The sequence below is a fragment of the Micropterus salmoides genome, unplaced genomic scaffold (assembly GCF_014851395.1).
Source record: "Micropterus salmoides isolate LMB-PRFRI ecotype aquatic unplaced genomic scaffold, ASM1485139v1 Ms_hic_scaffold_1, whole genome shotgun sequence".
NCBI lineage: Eukaryota > Metazoa > Chordata > Actinopteri > Centrarchiformes > Centrarchidae > Micropterus > Micropterus salmoides.
This window is the reverse complement of record NW_024040040.1, coordinates 40,562,432-40,580,524: the sequence shown is the minus strand read 5'-3', so window position 1 is coordinate 40,580,524 and position 18,093 is coordinate 40,562,432. Positions and strand designations below refer to the sequence as shown.

General features: G+C 40.6%; 2 protein-coding genes across 2 annotated transcripts in view; both read left to right on the top strand.

The window, feature by feature from the left end:
- prex2 (phosphatidylinositol-3,4,5-trisphosphate-dependent Rac exchange factor 2) overlaps positions 1-5,135 on the top strand; it is an 87,499-nt gene extending 82,364 nt beyond the window's left edge. Inside the window, 2 exon segments of the mRNA XM_038727647.1 lie at positions 2,102-2,169; positions 4,069-5,135. Of these exon segments, the coding sequence (XP_038583575.1) occupies positions 2,102-2,169; positions 4,069-4,114 (114 nt within the window). The 3' untranslated portion in view covers positions 4,115-5,135.
- Positions 5,136-5,466: 331 nt separating this feature from the next.
- The window catches only part of cunh8orf34 (chromosome unknown C8orf34 homolog), a 58,266-nt gene continuing 45,639 nt past the window's right edge, over positions 5,467-18,093 (top strand). Inside the window, exons 1-2 of the mRNA XM_038727635.1 lie at positions 5,467-5,947; positions 17,853-17,997. Coding sequence (XP_038583563.1) covers positions 5,879-5,947; positions 17,853-17,997 — 214 coding nt within the window. The 5' untranslated portion in view covers positions 5,467-5,878. The remainder of the gene's footprint in view (positions 5,948-17,852; positions 17,998-18,093) is intronic.

Here is an 18,093-nt window from a genome sequence, read left to right as displayed (position 1 = left end):
TGAAATATTTGTAATGGAATATACAGTGGTTCAGGTATGGTGCATCAGAATTGCTTCCTGATAGAGCAGAACTCTTCATTATGTTTTGTCTGTCATTAGACATGTTTTGTTTTCTTGCGTTATCATTGACCTAGACTTCACTGAGAAGAGATTGTTTAGGCCAGATAGAGAGCAGTGGGGAGTCTGTGTGTGTGTGTGTGTGTCTGTCCTTGCTCACAGACATCAGCTGATGAATCTGATGAATATGAATATCACACTGGGTTTAGATGACGCCTCTTCTTCCTCAGTGAATAGTCATACTTACTCACAAAAAGGTTATCTGCACAGCATCCGATCTCAGCAGGATCCATCCATCAAGCCCAGACAACATCATTGAGAATGAGAATGCATGAGTGATTGGGCAAAATGGGTCCAATTACAGTTTGCAAGATTTGCAAACCTCTCCCTAGCAATTTCCAGTATTTGGACTGTATAGAAAGAATATATATAACTATCTTAAGAAGATAAGCCCCGGTATCACCCTTTTAGACTTTCTTTTTCATTTTTATATTTTTATAATTATAAATGCTCAGTGTATTTTAATTTGCAAATCCGGAGAACATTTGGCAGGGATGATCAAGACAGATGAAATGGAATGAGCTAGATTCAACACTGAATAAAATTTTCCTTTTTGGTAATCCCTGGTTTTTATTTCACTTTCTCATTGATGTTCTAAGGCCTCAGCAGAATATTAAGTTTCAGTTTTGGGTGCAGATCAGCTATCAGGTTTTAGCAATGCAGAAATGTGAAAAAATTACAATCTAACTATTGGTTGGATTGACAAGAAATCTTTTACAGACAGTTATTGTCTCCAAAGGCTGGATCCTATAGACTTTGGTGATCCTATGACTTTTCCTTTTGGCTCCATCACCAGGTCAAACCTTCAATTTCTCCAAGACTTTACGACCAAATACCTGCAAAACCAGTGACATTCTCACAAAACGCAACTGTTTGCTGCTAATTACCAAATGTTGACATGCTAAGATGGTGAACATGCATAAACTATTTACCTGCTAATCGCATTTTGCCATGCTGACGTTATCATGCTGACAAAGTTCCATTGCCTGGTCGGGAAGTTTTGTCTCCTTGATTTGTTCATAGGCACAATCAGATATTTTTAGTTTCAGAGATCTCACATACGTAAATCAAGCTTCTACTTGTTGAAGTAAGTAGAGAGTTTTGTTTCCACAGTTGTCTCTAACTCATCTGATCTACTCCTCTGATGTCCCCTAATGTCCTTTAGAGACATCTCTGTTTGGAGGGGGGCATCAGAATGGATGGCTGTGATAGGCATCGAATAATTGCTGATGCTATCCTTCTATCTGGACGTAACTCGGGGCAGACAGTACGAAGGCAAATGGCAGAGTTGTAACTGAGAGGTCAGCTAATGCACTTTTAGCCAGTCGCTCCCTCTCTATCCGAAGAGGTCATCAGCGTCTCCTCTATGAGAAATGATTCGATTGTGTGTTTTTGCTCGCGTGTGTGCGTCACAGAAGGAGAGAGGGCACCATTTGTGAGTGCAGGTGTTCATGTCTAAATTGAGAGACTGAGTTGCTTCCATAGCCCCCCACATTTAGGTATCTGCCGACTCTGCATACAGCAGGCAAACTACAGGAAAGTTAGCAAAGAGCTGACATACTCCTGACTGCGTAAATCAAACTGTGTAACACACCAACACATACAGGAACAGTTCATCTTCTTATTTCTTTATAAAGACTGTTCTGCATATGCTCTTTTTCAAACCTAGTCGAAAGAAGAAAGATACTAAAGATACACAGCAGCTGGATGAACTTATCCCTTTCTCTCATAGGTGACCACCAGTCATTCAAGACCTGACAGGAATGACTCGCAAGGGGAAATTCAATGTTATGAAGCACTAGAGACATATTTCAGCCAAGATGGTGTCCAGTTGTATTTCATCTGTGGGCCCAGCAGACTTTTAAAACATGTGTTTCTGATGCTTAAGCTCTCCTCTCTTTGGTGTTATTCTTAGCTCATATGTTTGGCTGTTGCCCTTCAGCCTGATCCATGATGTCATGAATTGTTCATGTCTGTTTTTTAGGGGGCAAGAGTTCAGAATTCTGCCAAGAATCTGGGAGTGAGGGATCGCACACCGTCATCAGTCCCAAGGTAAAACTGCAGTCACACCCTGTTTATGTGGTATGTGGGGCAACATCAGCATAGGCAATTAAAGGGACTAAGAAAGCTTTGCATGTTTACTCATAAACTACAAATCATATACATCACATACATTACTGCGGGCCGTATTTTTAAAGTATAGTTTTTTAATGATCTCCCCACTTCTGGCCGCCATTTGTTTCCATTAAAATCAACTTAGAACGAGAGAAAGATAGGCCACAGTTAGCATGAAGTAGCATTTATTTTTGTTTAAAGTTATTCACATAATAAATATGGCAACAGGGACTCTTCTGAATTTTCTTTGAAAGTTTTCAGAGTCTTCAATCAAAGCATAAAACTTCTAGGTCAAATTTTCTTTATGACTGTGAATAGACAGGGATTGTCTGGATAGTTTGTGATAAGGCTGGCTTTGTTACGGACATGGCTAATTTGGCTAATTATTTTTTATTGTGCATCTTTCCGGGTTTAAAAATTCCACTGCATACCATAGCTTGTGCTGACTCTTGAATCTCTGATGTTGGAGCTTACTTGAATCAAGGACTTTCAACAGCACCTTCAGTTTGTATTATTCATAAATGTTTTTCTTATCTCAGTATAATTCATTCCAATATCAGCTGTATTTCTTGAATCCTAATATAGCACTGCTGTCTTCCTTAATTTAAATAACTGATCGCACCACTCACATCTTTCGGCCTTGATGAGACCAACTTCACATCACATGGCTGCAGGGTAAACTCACACTAAAGTTTTAGTGTCCTTTTCATCATCAGTACAGACCAGTGAACAATCAGCTTGTCTCATGATCCACAAAGCACACTTACATATTCTGCAGCAGTCACTCAAACGGTAACAATTGCAGCATTTTTGCGCTCCGAACCACAATGTCTCAACACTAATCATCCCCGCTACTTAATTGTATTTGTCAATTTCACTAAAAGGTTCAAAGGGCTGCCTGCCACACAAAAGCCTATATGTCACAGCCAAATGGCTGAGGCAGTCCTTGTTCTCATCTTGGGGCTACTGAGTGCAGGGAGCTCCCTTCTAATGGAACCATTTGGCCCCAGTCCTGCACAAAAAGCACATACGCAGACCTACAGCACTGTGCAAATACATGCACTTTAGAAAAAGCTGAATTACACTAACCACACAGAGATTGACATTATAGGAGCATTTATTTGTTTGAAAAATATTTTGGAAGAAAATACATATAAATCACTGCTGAACATTACCCGCAAAAGTGGACTGATTTCATACCTTTCAGGGAACACTGACACCACGTAATTTATCTATTAATTTCCTTTTTTTGTCAAATTAATTCCATTGTCATTTTAAAGTAATAGCTGCTGCTCATTAAGGAAGAACAAACCATAGAGTGTTTGACTGTGAGAAGTGCATGTGTAGGATGAGAGTTTTTATGGACTTTGTAATGATTGAAAAACGAATAAAGTCAAACAGTATGCAGTGTTTCATATACTCTTACAAATGCAGACAACTGTAATCACTGCATAATAAGTGTGGCATTTAAAACACTAGGCATACGAGAACTGTACCTTTTTAAAATCATATTTTTAAGCTCTTAGTTGATTTGCTACCAACAGCATATGTGAAGGTAATAGCTGAACTCTGAAGTCATTTTGTACTGTTTGAACATAGTTGTTTGACTTTGTAGCGCAAAGCTGGATGTGCGCTGCTAAGGATAATTATGTTTTCCAGGGTTGACAGTTTTCTTCCTGAGACTGCAGCTAAACTTCTGGTTATACTTCCATTGCACCAAAACAAACACCTGTAGCCTAGAGAAGTGACATTTCTCAACAGATCATCTGCAGATCATTGCTTTGTGTTTATGGAATGTAATTAAATGCCATTTTGCGTGTATGTTTCTCTGATCAGGTTGTACAAACTGTGCCAGCCTCCACCCCCGGATGGCGACCCATAATGCATTGCATCCAGGAATATGCTGAAGAAGAAGTCTTGAGGAGCTTTGAGTCCCAAGCATCCTTTTCCCATAAAGTCCTCTTTCCACCAATGAAGGATCATCCTAATTAAAGACAGTTATTGGCCAGAGTAGCTGCCTAAAGTGTAAATAGAATTTTAAAACCGTAAATAGTATTTTTAATACTTTATATTTGTACACTGTTGTACTTTATACATATTTTGTGTTTTTTTTTCATATACTGCATCTGACAAGACAACGATTCAGAGTGAGAAAACAAAAGATTTATACTCTGAGAATGCATTTAAATGAGCCCAATGAAATGGAATGAATCCCATCAGTTCACTGCCTGCATATTATTGGCTGAAAATCATTTTTGTTTTCATGAGGGACATTTACATTTCATGTTATTAGTTTAATTTGCATATGAAATAGGCAAGATAGGATTGATGAAAAGGATACTGGATGAAATGTGGCTTTGTATTGTGTTCAAATTGGCCAATAATTTGTCTGCTTGTCTTCAACTCTGACTTGTACGCTTTATCAATTCTCTCAGTATTGGATAACCATATGAATGTGTCTTTATTTTAACACTCTGCATGATGTTTATTCGCTTGTAAATAAACATATTTTTAGTGTGCGAATGTGCTAAAAGTTTTCAATTGTCTTTTGGATTTCTAGACTGTTGCATGCATGCATTTGAATATGTTCAACAGTCCATCTGTATTAACATGAAATAGGTTTTTGGAAGTATAGCTATGAGATATATTCTGTTATTTTAAATTGACACTACTCAGGATTAAAGTGTCTCTCTGTGTTACTTATCTTTGGATGTATTAGATGGATTTCTAGCTCACTACTATGCAAACAAACAAGTGGTAATAAACTGCATCAATAAGCTCCTGTAATGTTTCCTATAAACTGTATGTCTCTGTTTAACCCAGGTGAAAATGGTTGATTTATGCTGCAGTAAACTAAAATGCTGTCATGTATGTAAAATATATTAAAAATTGATAACAATCGATGGACGCTTGAAAATGACCTTTTGTGCACCATCGAATCACCTTGGTTTTGTTGTTAGAATGTATTACCATACATTGAACTATCAATCTTAGTCTAGCAGACAGATTACTTTATGCAAAACTTTGCAACTATTTATTTTGGAACTTGCTTATGTAGCCTATTTGTACTGCTTAATTTGCAGCAAAGGTAATGACAGATTTTTTTAAAGAGTTCTTGAACTTTCAACTTTGCTTACAGTAATTAGCAGAACGCACTGCATCTGCGTTAATCGCCATCAGTGCACGTGTTATTTCGCAAACTATTAGCGTGGACATTTTGCTCCATGTTAATACAATCCACATAATCGCGTTGAACACGGTGGGTTAGGCGGCTGCGCCCGCTGGATAAATGGGAGTGGCGGTGGCACAGTTAACACTGCTGGCAGCCAGTGAGCGGAAGATTTGTATTCTCTGTCACAGTGCGGCCGTGCCATTGGCTTCTACGGTGAAGCTGCCGCCAGAGAGTCAGTGAGGCGACAAACTGGGGATGGTCCCGGGCTGAGTCTCCACAATGAGCCAGGCTCAGAGCCGCCTGCTCCGCACTTGACGCAACCCCGTCGGAACTTGCCGCGGCTCCACCGCAGCCCCTTTTGGGGACATTTTTGCACATTTCACTCGCCGAGACGCATCTTGAAGGACGAATGACACTGGCTCACCTCATGATTTCATCCTGCTGAAAGCTCGTGCGAGGCACAACAGTTTCTTCATGGCGTCTCCGCAACAGTCAAGAATTCAGTCGTATCTGGAAAAGAATAAAATCGGCCCACTGTTTGAGGTGAGTGCACACATGAACTCTGAAGTTCTTGGCAGCCAATTTAAAGCACCGTTGCTTTGCACCAAACTGCATTAAATCCGCTTTTATATAGAATTGTGCAAAATGATACGAGCGCACATCTGCAATGTGAGCTGACACACTGGAGTAATTGAGAATGTTGAACTGGATTGTTACTCCCTGCACCACACAAATAAACTGTAGACATTAAAGCAATGATGGTAAAATTGCAAACCCTTTTTTTTGTTTGTTTATTTTACACTTTCACAGTTTCTGATACCTCCCTGACACGTCCCACAGCGCTCCGTGTGAAATTAGAGTAACACATAAAGGAATATTTGCTGCTGTGTTTGCCCTTACATCTCCTTGCTCAGCCTTTTCCATCAGTGGTTTGCATTTCAAAAGATGACGATGTGTTCTGCCACTGCTTGACATTGTTACAGTTTGTGGAAGTTATGGCCAGTTAGGGAAGCCAGTTCATGTTGCACAGCAGGGTTGGATCTCTCTGCTACAGAGGACACAGCCAAACTAACTACCTGCCTCACTGTCTGTTTGCAAGTCAAGGGATCTCCTTTTCATCCCAGGGTGTTCTCAGTGTGTGGCATCTAAGCAACAGAAGGGAGAGCATGACTTCATCCTTTTGTTTGCTATTGGATTTCTTGCTGAAAGCTGGACCATGTGTGAGGCATAATCAGAGTAGAGGTCGTCAAACTGTCCAGCTGAACTGGCTTTTGCCAGAGATGCAGCAGATCTGTGAGTGTGTCACACTCAGTTAAACAAGACTGACAACTGGGGAAACAAGTGTACCATAGTGCAGTGCAATAGTCACATGATATGTTTTGTAAAGTGCTGACGTTTCATTTCTGCGTGTTGGCTGGATATGGAGTAGCTCCACAGACAAATACACAGACACACAAACAGGACTGCATGTTAAACAGACCTGAAGAGCAGTTAGTGAGGCTTGTTTCAGCACCATGGACAGAGACTCATGCCTACAGCAGTGTTTAACCAGCGAAGATGACGGGAAATCTTATTGAGAGGCCACAGCAGTCAGTGAGGCTCAACTGCACAATGACAGTCCTCTGTGTGCTCGCACTGTTTGTTTTTCCTCTCTCCATCCTCCCCTTCCACCTGTCTGCCCCTCTTTTCTCTGCCTCAGTTCTCCTCCTGTCTGTGTTTTCTCAATTTTTTTTTGCCTCTGTGCACAATTCATTTGTGTATCCTTTTATGTGACAACTGAGGATGATTAAAGGAAAGTGCTTTATGTAAAGGTCATGCCTGTGGTGCTAATGATCAAAAGCACCTTTGTTCCAAAGAGAAATGATCTTATAGCTCTTGCATGATGTGTATTGCAGCCTTCGAGATACCACACGTAGTTTTTATTCTGACCAACAAGCTTGTGGATCGGTGCGGAGTTGTTCACAGTATTTAGAATGTGACTGATCTATTGTGAGGCTGCATTGTGCTCTGTATATCTTCAGGGAAGACTGAGGTTTTTTTTTAAAGGGAGTGAGAAAGAGGTGGTGTGAGAGGAGAATTATGTGAAAACTCTCCTGGGTCTGCCACTCTCCTGATGAGAAAATTATGTAGCTCCTACCTTGGTGTTGCACTTGAAAAAACCCACGGCCCAAAGAAAACCCATCCGTGTGTATTCAGTTGTGAAGAAACAAGCTTTTCTCATGAGAAAGCTCTAAGAAATAGGCTGGATTTCAGCTTGTAATTTTCTTTTTGATCAGATCTAGAGAATTGATGCAGCAGAGGTAGTAATATAGCAGTTCTTCTGCACTACGTAAACCAAAAAGAAGCTCACTGAAAGTTTGATAATCATTCAAACATGAGAACAACACTTAAATGTGGCTGTTAAAATGACAATTCCAATTCCAACAATTTCCAAACACAACAGCACAGTGTAGAAATATCAGTATCAGGGATCAGTTGCCTAATGGGTTCCCTTCCAGTGGAGAAAATTCCATGTACTGCCATATCGGATGCCCTACATGCTAGAAAAGGCTTTGGAATTGTTTAACCATAAATGTGTAAACTTTATGCGTGCTGGTGACCCACCACAAGCAGCTGGTGCCCTGTTTTTATGTTGTTTTTCTCTCAGACAACCACTGTTATGTAGAATCTAAGCTATGCAGTATGGATATGTCTATAGTGTTCCCTCCCCTGAGCTCTCAAATCTATCCCAAATGAACACCCTGGGGTTCTTAGTCTATGTTATGTAAACACCACCACCTAATCAATTTCTTTACCTCAAAAACTATTCTTTCTCTTTATTTCTCTCAAACACTCGTCTGCAAAGCACCATCACTTCTTCCTCATTCCCCCAGCACTCAGCTGCAGTATTAAACAGTCTGTGTAACAGCGAGCGGGGGTTCTTTTACTCACTCTGATGAGACGTTGGTTATGATTTGCCATCGAATTGATTTTTTTTGGGGGGGGTTTTTTCCGCGCCCCTTGCTAATGAAATGATTGCTTTGCAGAGATAGCAAGCTAAGTCAACACAGATGGAGTAGTCTACAAAAAATGAAGCCGCCTTCTATAATAATTGACATAATTGCGCTCGAGATTGTTGTCAGCCACCTGCCCATTTTTGTAAGTTCACGTTCTTAATTAACACCTACTCTTTTTTTCCCAGTCACTGAATGTTTCAGTGCAGCATGACCTTTTCCATATCTGTGTTCATGAAGAATAATAGTCACTATAGCCATTAAAGCAAGTTGCATTCAGGATACTTTGTTATACTCCGTATAATGCACATAATGAAAAGATACAGCAAGCATGGATAAGGATAAAAATCCCCCCTTGTCTGGCATTTGTCATCATAACAGAATCACTTCAATTGTATGAAAGAATCTGCAGAATTTTTTTAATCTTACAGTGAGGAAAATAAGTATTTGAACACCCTGCTATTTTGCAAGTTCTCCCACTTATAAATCATGGAGGGGTCTGAAATTGTCATCGTAGGTGCATGTCCACTGTGAGAGACATAATCTAAAAAAAATAATCCAGAATTCACAATGTATGATTTTTTTTAAACTATTTATTTGTATGATACAGCTGCAAATAAATATTTGAACACCTGAGAAAATCAATGTTAATATTTGGTACAGTAGCCTTTGTTTGCAATTACAGAGGTCAAACATTTCCTGTAGTTTTTCACCAGGTTTGCACACACTGCAGGAGGGATTTTGGCCCACTCCTCCACACAGATCTTCTCTAAATCAGTCAGGTTTCTGGGCTGTCGCTGAGAAACACAGAGTTTGAGCTCCCTCCAAAGATTCTCTATTGGGTTTAGGTCTAGAGACTGGCTAGGCCACGCCAGAACCTTGATATGCTTCTTACAGAGCCACTCCTTGGTTATCCTGGCTGTGTGCTTCGGGTCATTGTCATGTTGGAAGACCCAGCCTCGACCCATCTTCAATGCTCTAACTGAGGGAAGGAGGTTGTTCCCCAAAATCTCGCAATACATGGCCCCGGTCATCCTCTCCTTAATACAGTGCAGTCGCCCTGTCCCATGTGCAGAAAAACACATGGCATGATGCTACCACCCCCATGCTTCACAGTAGGGATGGTGTTCTTGGGATGGTGCTCATCATTCTTCTTCCTCCAAACACGGTTAGTGGAATTATGACCAAAAAGTTCTATTTTGGTCTCATCTGACCACATGACTTTCTCCCATGACTCCTCTGGATCATCCAAATGGTCATTGGCAAACTGAAGACGGGCCTTGACATGTGCTGGTTTAAGCAGGGGAACCTTCCATGCCATGCGTGATTTCAAACCATGACGTCTTAGTGTATTACCAACAGTAACCTTGGAAACGGTGGTCCCAGCTCTTTTCAGGTCATTGACCAGCTCCTCCCGAGTAGTTCTGGGCTGATTTCTCACCTTTCTTAGGATCACTGAGACCCCACGAGGTGAGATCTTGCATGGAGCCCCAGTGTCTGAGGGAGATTGACAGTCATGTTTAGCTTCTTCTATTTTCTAATGATTGCTCCAACAGTGGACCTTTTTTTTTCACCAAGCTGCTTGGCAATTTCCCCGTAGCCCTTTCCAGCCTTGTGGAGGTGTACAATTTTGTCTCTAGTGTCTTTGGTCTTGGCCATGTTAGTAGTTGGATTCTTACTGATTGTATGGGGTGGACAGGTGTCTTTATGCAGCTAACGACCTCAAACAGGTGCATCTAATTTAGGATAATAAATGGAGTGGAGGTGGACATTTTGAAGGCAGACTAACAGGTCTTTGAGAGTCATAAATCTAGCTGATAGACAGGTGTTCAAATACTTATTTGCAGCTGTATCATACAAATAAATAGTTAAAAAATCATACATTGTGATTTCTGGATTTTTTTTTTTTGATTATGTCTCTCACAGTGGACATGCACCTACGACGACAATTTCAGACCCCTCCATGATTTATAAGTGGGAGAACTTGCAAAATAGCAGGGTGTTCAAATACTTATTTTCCTCACTGTAGGTCTGATTAATATCTATTAACTGAGTATTGGTCTCAACTCAGGGGTTGTTATGATTACTTGTTGATATTAATGAAGTACTGATGAGTGATAAACTAGATATCACTACTACACAGTAGAAATTTACAAATTGTAAAGACAAAAAAAGATCACTGGTATTCACTTTGCACTCAGTTCAGCCAATACCTTGAGTTTAGTTTTTTGTTCCTACTTAAATGGTTTATATGAGAATTTCGATCTGCAGTGGATATAATTTGTGCACAGCTGCAAGGGGGGAAAAAAAGGAAGGAAAAATGAGGAATGTGTCAAATAGTTGGCATTTGTCTTTGAAATCTTTGTTGTTCTTGACCTTTTTAGACGCATTAACAGAAACACACACAGACAATTTAGCAGAAGGAGAGAGGTTCAGTTTGCATCAGAAGAATCCATCAGAGGTCTTATTACATCTATACACACACCTGGAAACACTTCGTCTGACAGGGTAGCTTTGTCATTGGCAAACCTCCCACACATATATTAATAATAACCCAGCAATTTAATCTCAGTTGTGGGTTGCTTTGTTATTTCATTTATGTTTATTATTTTAAGAATCTGCAGGGTCAGTTATTACAGAAAAATGGAGGCCATATGATATACAGTCCAGTTTGAGAAGTGAGGTGCTCAGTGGTATGATGAAGGCAGATTCATCACCTTGTCATGACTAAGCATAGTTAAGTCTATTATTGAAATATGATTTAAACTTATTCAGAGTTTATCATCTAGGTTATGTTTAGCATGTTTAAATATCCTAATACAGATGTTCACTCTAATTTTAATTAAAAAAACAATTAAGCAAATGTGAAGTCATGCTAAAAGTCAATACAATCAATTTAGAGTAAAATGATTTGCAATTTCCCGTGATAGTTTGTTACGGCACCATGTGTAAATTGAAACAAGGCCTTTCACTTTTATTGTCTCTGGGGTACATGGGATGACAATGGAATAGCACCATTAAAATTCAGGAGGAGAGAAACAGTTTGTCATTGGTTACATTCTAAACACATACCAGACAAACCACAGCCTTCATCAAGTCAGTTACAGCATAGCTTCAGTTTTCATTTTCTAGATGCCACTTTTTGTTTCGGGCCGGTGATGGTCTTATCAAGGTTGATGACTTGATGCCACACAATTTGGTCATGCATGGGTTAATACAACTCACTGTCTCTTCAGGCACAGTTAGAGTAATTACTACAAGACAGGCAGCTGAATAGGCAGCCTTATGCCAGGTTGGTCCTGGGAGAGTACAGGAATAGGGAAGGCAAAATATATCTGGGAGATAAGGCACTGAGACGGTGAGTGAAATCCCAATATGAGGAAGATTTAGAGCGGGCAACGTAAGACGGGGACAGGGAGTGTGTACGGGAAAGAGAAAGGGAGAGAGCACAATGGCTATGGTGCATGCTAATAAAGTTATCATGTTCACTTACAGGATGCTGATGGCTGTGTGTAATTGATAGTCATGCTGGTGGTGTGGGAGAGCTGATCATCTGATACACAGAACCTTGACAGCTACCCTATATTTGTTCAGCTGGTGACCATTGATTGCGTGTTTGTCCAAAGAGGGATTGAAATGTGTCCATGTACATGTGTACTTACTATACACTACATATGGGTGCTTATTAAGAATCCACAATCCACATTTTTCTATTTTATAGTTCATAGGAGGCCTAGGAAGTTGGATCAAGGGGGTATCTTTCTAACTAGGCCTGGGCAATAAAAACATGACAATTATTGCAATATAAATTACCTCAATTACAATATAACAAATGTTCAATATATCATAAATAAATGTTTGATGGACTTCATTTGAATCACGAACAAATTAGAACTTAATTTTTCTATTAAGTTATTTTGTTGAGGAAAAGGGACTGAAGAAAGATTAACCCATCACATTTTTGAAAAAAAGATTTCATCATAATAGTTTTGAATGTTCTACCTCAGCTTTGTGAAGTGATCCACCGTTTGGCATCAAGTGTTTGTCATGTTCTTACCATAAAGAAAAGTCTAACTACACAATTAACCATCAGTTTCTTCAATTTTTATTCAGGAGCAAAAATCAGCCTTTAAACTTGAAAGAAATAATGAAAATTTGACATTTGTCGTCATGCTAATTATCTATCGACTGGTATGACATGTTTTCATTGTGATAGCATTTTTGGCCATTTCACACAGCACTATTTCTAACTTTGTCTTTTTGGTAAGGAATTTCCTCTGTTTCTTTGCATTTTGTCACTCATCACTTCTATTGTAAGTGTTTTAGGTAGGGATCTCTGCACACGCAGAGGCATTTTGCAACAACCAGTAATGTTCTCTATGTACACATGGGCATGTGAGAATTGTATGAAGATAGAATTGGAAAAAAGGCCTACAGATTAACTTTTGCTTTTTAAAGAAGAAACCAAACGGATGTGTATAGCATTTATTGGGGTTAGGAAAGATGGGAGATGTGAAGCTTCTTGGTGTAGTCACTGTTGGTGGTGGAGTACAGCCTGCAGGTGAATGATGGAAACTCGCAGTTGAAACGCCCGGAACATCCTGAAGGTCATGGTGGTGATAGGGAAGCAGTCACATTTAAAGAACAGTATCCAAGGACCGTTTGACTCGATAGATCATTGGTCAGATATGGTGACGTCAGATTTGTGAATGTAGGGAAGCAGAAGTGACGGAGAACATTAACAGGAAGAAGTACCATAAATATGAGAATATAGAGGAATAACATCAAAATGTGAGAGAAAAGATCTTCCTGTTGAACATGTGACAAAGCAAAACGATCAAGACCAACTATGTTTAACTTTAATGAAAAACATTTATGAATAATATAAGAATAACTTAAGAATATTAAGTTTTGTCTCTACATAAATTACCACATTGTGGTCGAAACATTTTATGACACTTGATTAGTTGAGTAATTTGCTAATTGTGAACCATGCTCAAAATACCCCCAGAGAAATTAAATGGGCCAAACCATGGGCGCAGTGATGAAAATGGACTTGAGGCAGAGTCGCGGGATCGAGTCAGTGAAGGCATCTTTTTCTTGGGTGTATCAGTGTGGCAGATAATACTCATCAGAAGAGATGCTTTTATCTGGTAGGGCCAGGCTGGTCAGGTGACATTCCCTCTCCCACAGTCTCCTCTTCCACATGATCTCTTCTGCTCTTGTCTGCTGGCTTATTCAAGGTCTGGATCTCTTCCAGCTCTCGCTCTCGCGCTCTCTCTCTCGCTCTCTCTCTCGCTCTCTCTCTCGCTCTCTCTCTGAATTTCTCTACTCATCTGAACCTAAATTGGTTCATCACACCATTCTCTATTCCCCAATGATGACCTCTTTCTGTATATGAGGCACATTGGACAGACGTCGCCTTTTGTACCTTGTTATATGACTTTGCGTTCCCATATTTCATTGACAAACAGCAGGTAAATCAATGACAGTCTGTGGCCTCTAGTACAGGGACAGGGAGCCCTCTTGGGAGTCTTCGAAGAGCTGTTGCTGCATTTAATTTTTTTAATGCAAGGACAAGTCTGAAGAAAAGATCAGGTTTTATATCTGACCAGAGCCACAGCTTCAGAGTCGCTATGTTGAAGGTTTTTATTTTAGAATATCCTGCAGGTGGCAATGATTTTTAACCAGGCAAACGTGAAGATGCATTTTAAATTAATGTGTACAGTATATCACTGCAATATTCCTGTGACTATCCTCGCACATACAGTATATTTGGACACAGTGGCCTCCTCTCAGGAGGTTGTAATGGAAACATTCCTGCCTCTCAGGAATGAAGATATGATAGAAAGCAGACTCGTGCAGAGTATATGTTGTGTGCCAGTGGCTCAGTGTCTCCTCAAATCCAAACAGTCGGACATCCCTAGCTGACAGTCCACCAAGAGTCTGCAACAGCTGAGGTGGAAATTAATCAGCTCACACGAGTAAAGCTTAGGCCGAGTTAAGCAACTTGGCCTAAGCTTTACTCGTGTGAGCTGATTAATTAATCCACCTATTCTTTACTCTCTCACTTTTCTTTGTGATACCTCCTTTTATTCCCACATGAGAAAATGTTTTTCACAGAAGTCTCCAGGGTCAGAAATAGAGAAGCACATCTTAAGGTTGGATGCATTTGTCACACTCATAATGAGACTTGATTAGGGTGGGTGTTCTTTCTGTCTGTCCCCTCTCTGATTTGTTTTTACTCGTCACCCTTTTAGTGTTCCCTCTTCCTTTTCTCATCTTTCTGCCCTTCACACTACTGTGAAACTTCCTTTGTGGATGTCTCCCTCTGTCCTTCAATCTACCACCTGTGTTTGACCTTCAAACCTCCCAGTTTGCCGTCCTCTCCTTTTTCAACTCCTTAAATTTGGGGAGTGTGTTCAAGTTGCAGGGATGCAGAGAGCATCAGTATTGTTACCATCTCCTTGGGGGGGGGGGGGGGGGGGTACTTCCAAGGGCATGGGTGTCTCTTGGCTGGCTGACAGCTTGTCAATTACCGCCACCAAACCAAACTGCCTGGGGCACAAAGATATCTCGCCCAGACAACAGATCAGCTCCGATATGGACTGCATGTCTCAGTTGCGAACGCCACCTGTTGGCCTGGTTATAGTACACGGATGCAGAGGCTGAAACTCTCTGCCTCTCTTTATCTCTCTCCCACACCCATGCAAACATGTGCTAGGGATGCTGTTTTGCTGATGCAAGTCACTCCAAGCAAAATGGCATTAAAGTCTACTTGTATATAGAAATGTTGACCCAAATTTGAATCTACATCTTACCATGGTCCCTGCCAAAGAAAATATGATTATGAGTCAAAAGGCATAGGCTGATCCAACATGAATCAAGTTATTTAAAGCACCTCATTACCATAGAAAGTGAAAGTGTCAGATACGGTTACCTTGCTCTGCTGTAAATGTGACTTATGTAATGTATGCATATCCTATATGCAGATATGGTGGGATCTGTTACTTATAGTGCGTCTCTTTGCCTTTTTATGATGTAATTGGTGATGCTGAAGGATACAAAGTTACACGGGTGCATTGGCTCATTCAGCAGCTTGTGTCATAATGAATGCAAAACACTCAGGATGTGCAGTCAGTGTATGTTGGCACAACAGTGCAGATGTGGGCGGAATGCAGATGCACCCACACGTGCTGCCATTTCTCTAACAATCCCCAGAATCCACACTGTCTGTCCATCTGTCTCTGGTTTGCTTCATGCATCCAACTCACACCTGTATTACTCTCTCTTTACATCTGCATGTGTGAGTGTGTGATTTCCACTGGGAAACACAATCGTGAAAATTACCATTGGGCAGTCATCCATAAAAATAACTGCACATCCTTTCCTTTACCCCTTCCCCACTAAAAACTATTAAGACCTGGAAACCCCATGGTTCTTAACAGAGTTCTGCTAGTTTGGCTTCCTGTATAGTCTACTAAATTACAACTTTCATTTGTAGACCTCCTGTTGGTAGGTTAGTTAAATTACCCACAGGAGCTACTAAGCACTAATTACAACTTTTACATCTTAGCATCGTTAGTGGTTTATACACAGGCTACAGAGATCCATTGCAGTTTGGAAGAGAGATGCTTTACTAAACTCTTAGTGGGCCTTGTATTCTCTTTATATTGCTATTTCTCAGATATCACATAGTTGTTAGATAGCATAGCTTGTAGATCACTTTATCTTTTATCCCGTGCAGGCAGAGGACTTTTTTTCCATTCCTTTAGGCCGGCAGTCTGCTGAGAAACATGTCCGCACACTTCCTGTCCATTCGCATGCTTTTTGCTGTCAGAGCTGCTGTAGACACTGGAGCCGGGCAGGATTGTCCCCCTGACCAATTACCTGATTAGCTTTCTGAGCACAGACAGCACAGCTAGCCAGCGATAATACACACACACACACACACACAGGCCATCTCCCTGTATCCCTCCCTGCACCCTGAAAAACACATGCGCACACACAGATATATGAGCAAATCCACAAGGACAAACGCGCACCAGCCACCAAAGAATGGGGCTACATAATTCTGTTTGTGCTTTTTACACAGAAATGCATAGTACATTCACTAACATACACATGGCAGGCATGCATTACTGCCAATTCACTGCAGTCCACTAATGACTTTCTTTGCTTCTCTGCAGTAATCGTCAGCTTCAGCTGCTCTGGCTGGTCAAACAGAGTTCATTCTCAGACCATATCATGCCAGCACACTCAAACGGACTCACATACCCAGCCATATGCCCTTTTCACTTCACACTTCAGCTTCGGAGAGAAAGTATTACAGCTGTAATAAAACAGTTTTGCTTTGGTGCCAAAAGTAGTTTTTGGTATTGTTGGGGGGGGGAATCACACTTTTCAGATCGCATGTATTTATTTGTATTTACCTACGGTGTCAGTTTAAAAAAAAAAGAAGAAAGTTTCGAGATAGGACATGATTAGTTCTGACATGATTGGTGAATTTGATGCTGAGCTCCCATTGTGCTTTAGACGGACTTTAAATTAGCATGGGGAGTAAGACGTGGCCTTTACCCTCAGCACCTGTTACTGTGGCTCCCTAATGTTCCCTAAGGTTCCCTTCTTTTCTACCTTCTGCAGCACTTGTCGTCTTATTGGCTGCTTTCCTCCATTAGTCCATTTTCCTGTCCTATGAATATCACTTTCTCCGCCTCCATTTTTAAACATGTCATCTCCTCACGAAATAATTAACTTTTTCATAACTTTACCTACTTGCAAACTCTGTCTCTCTTAGTAATCAGACTGTCAAGTTATTAATGTTTACCAGTAATAAATATTCAAATCTATTTTTTTGTAAGACAAAGTAATTTGCCAGTGGGAATGAAATAATGGTGTCTTTCTCCTCAGTTTAGTCAGTCCTGATAAGTACGTTACTACATTTGTCCTTTCTTCCATCAGTCCCAATATGTCAGATGCTGCTCATTGGATTTCCTAAAACATAAGGGAACGGTCTGTCTATTTGCTCCATAACACAATTTTAGCAATGCAGACTGACCGAAGGCTGCAGTGTTTGTTTACTTGTTTGTCCTCGTGTCGTGACAGACTGATCAGATTTTGATGAGCTCTCTGACATGTTTGTTACTAATTGACACAGAAGGGAGATGCTCCCATCTTTGGGGACATAGTGTTGCCTTGTTTGGCTTGACTTATTATTCTTTTAGGATAGTGACACTTGGTGTAGCAAAATCCTGAAACTGTAGTGAAGATAAGGGGATTATCTCACCACTTTAGCCAGTTCTCTTCTCACTTGATAGTAAAGCCAACGCCTGAAGGTATTGATTGCCTTTTTCCACTTCAGCATGGTGGATACTTCACTGGCCCAATACTCTCTCACTCCTTTTTTGTAGTGCCGCTTTCATCTAACTGCTCTCTGCTTTACTCTGCTCCTGTAGGAGTTGATGACCAAATTGATAACTGAGACTCCAGACCATCCAATCCCTTTTCTCATTGATCACCTGCAGACCAAGCAAGATAGCCCCGGAAAGCTGCACAGAGCTCTCTCTGGCTCTGCAGCACTGTGGGCGCAGAGCTCCCCAGGTCAGTGCCCGCATAATGTACACACATGCATGGAGAATGAGACATTTGTCTTTGTACTCCTCCCAACTATACATACTGTATATTCTGAATTTGGGT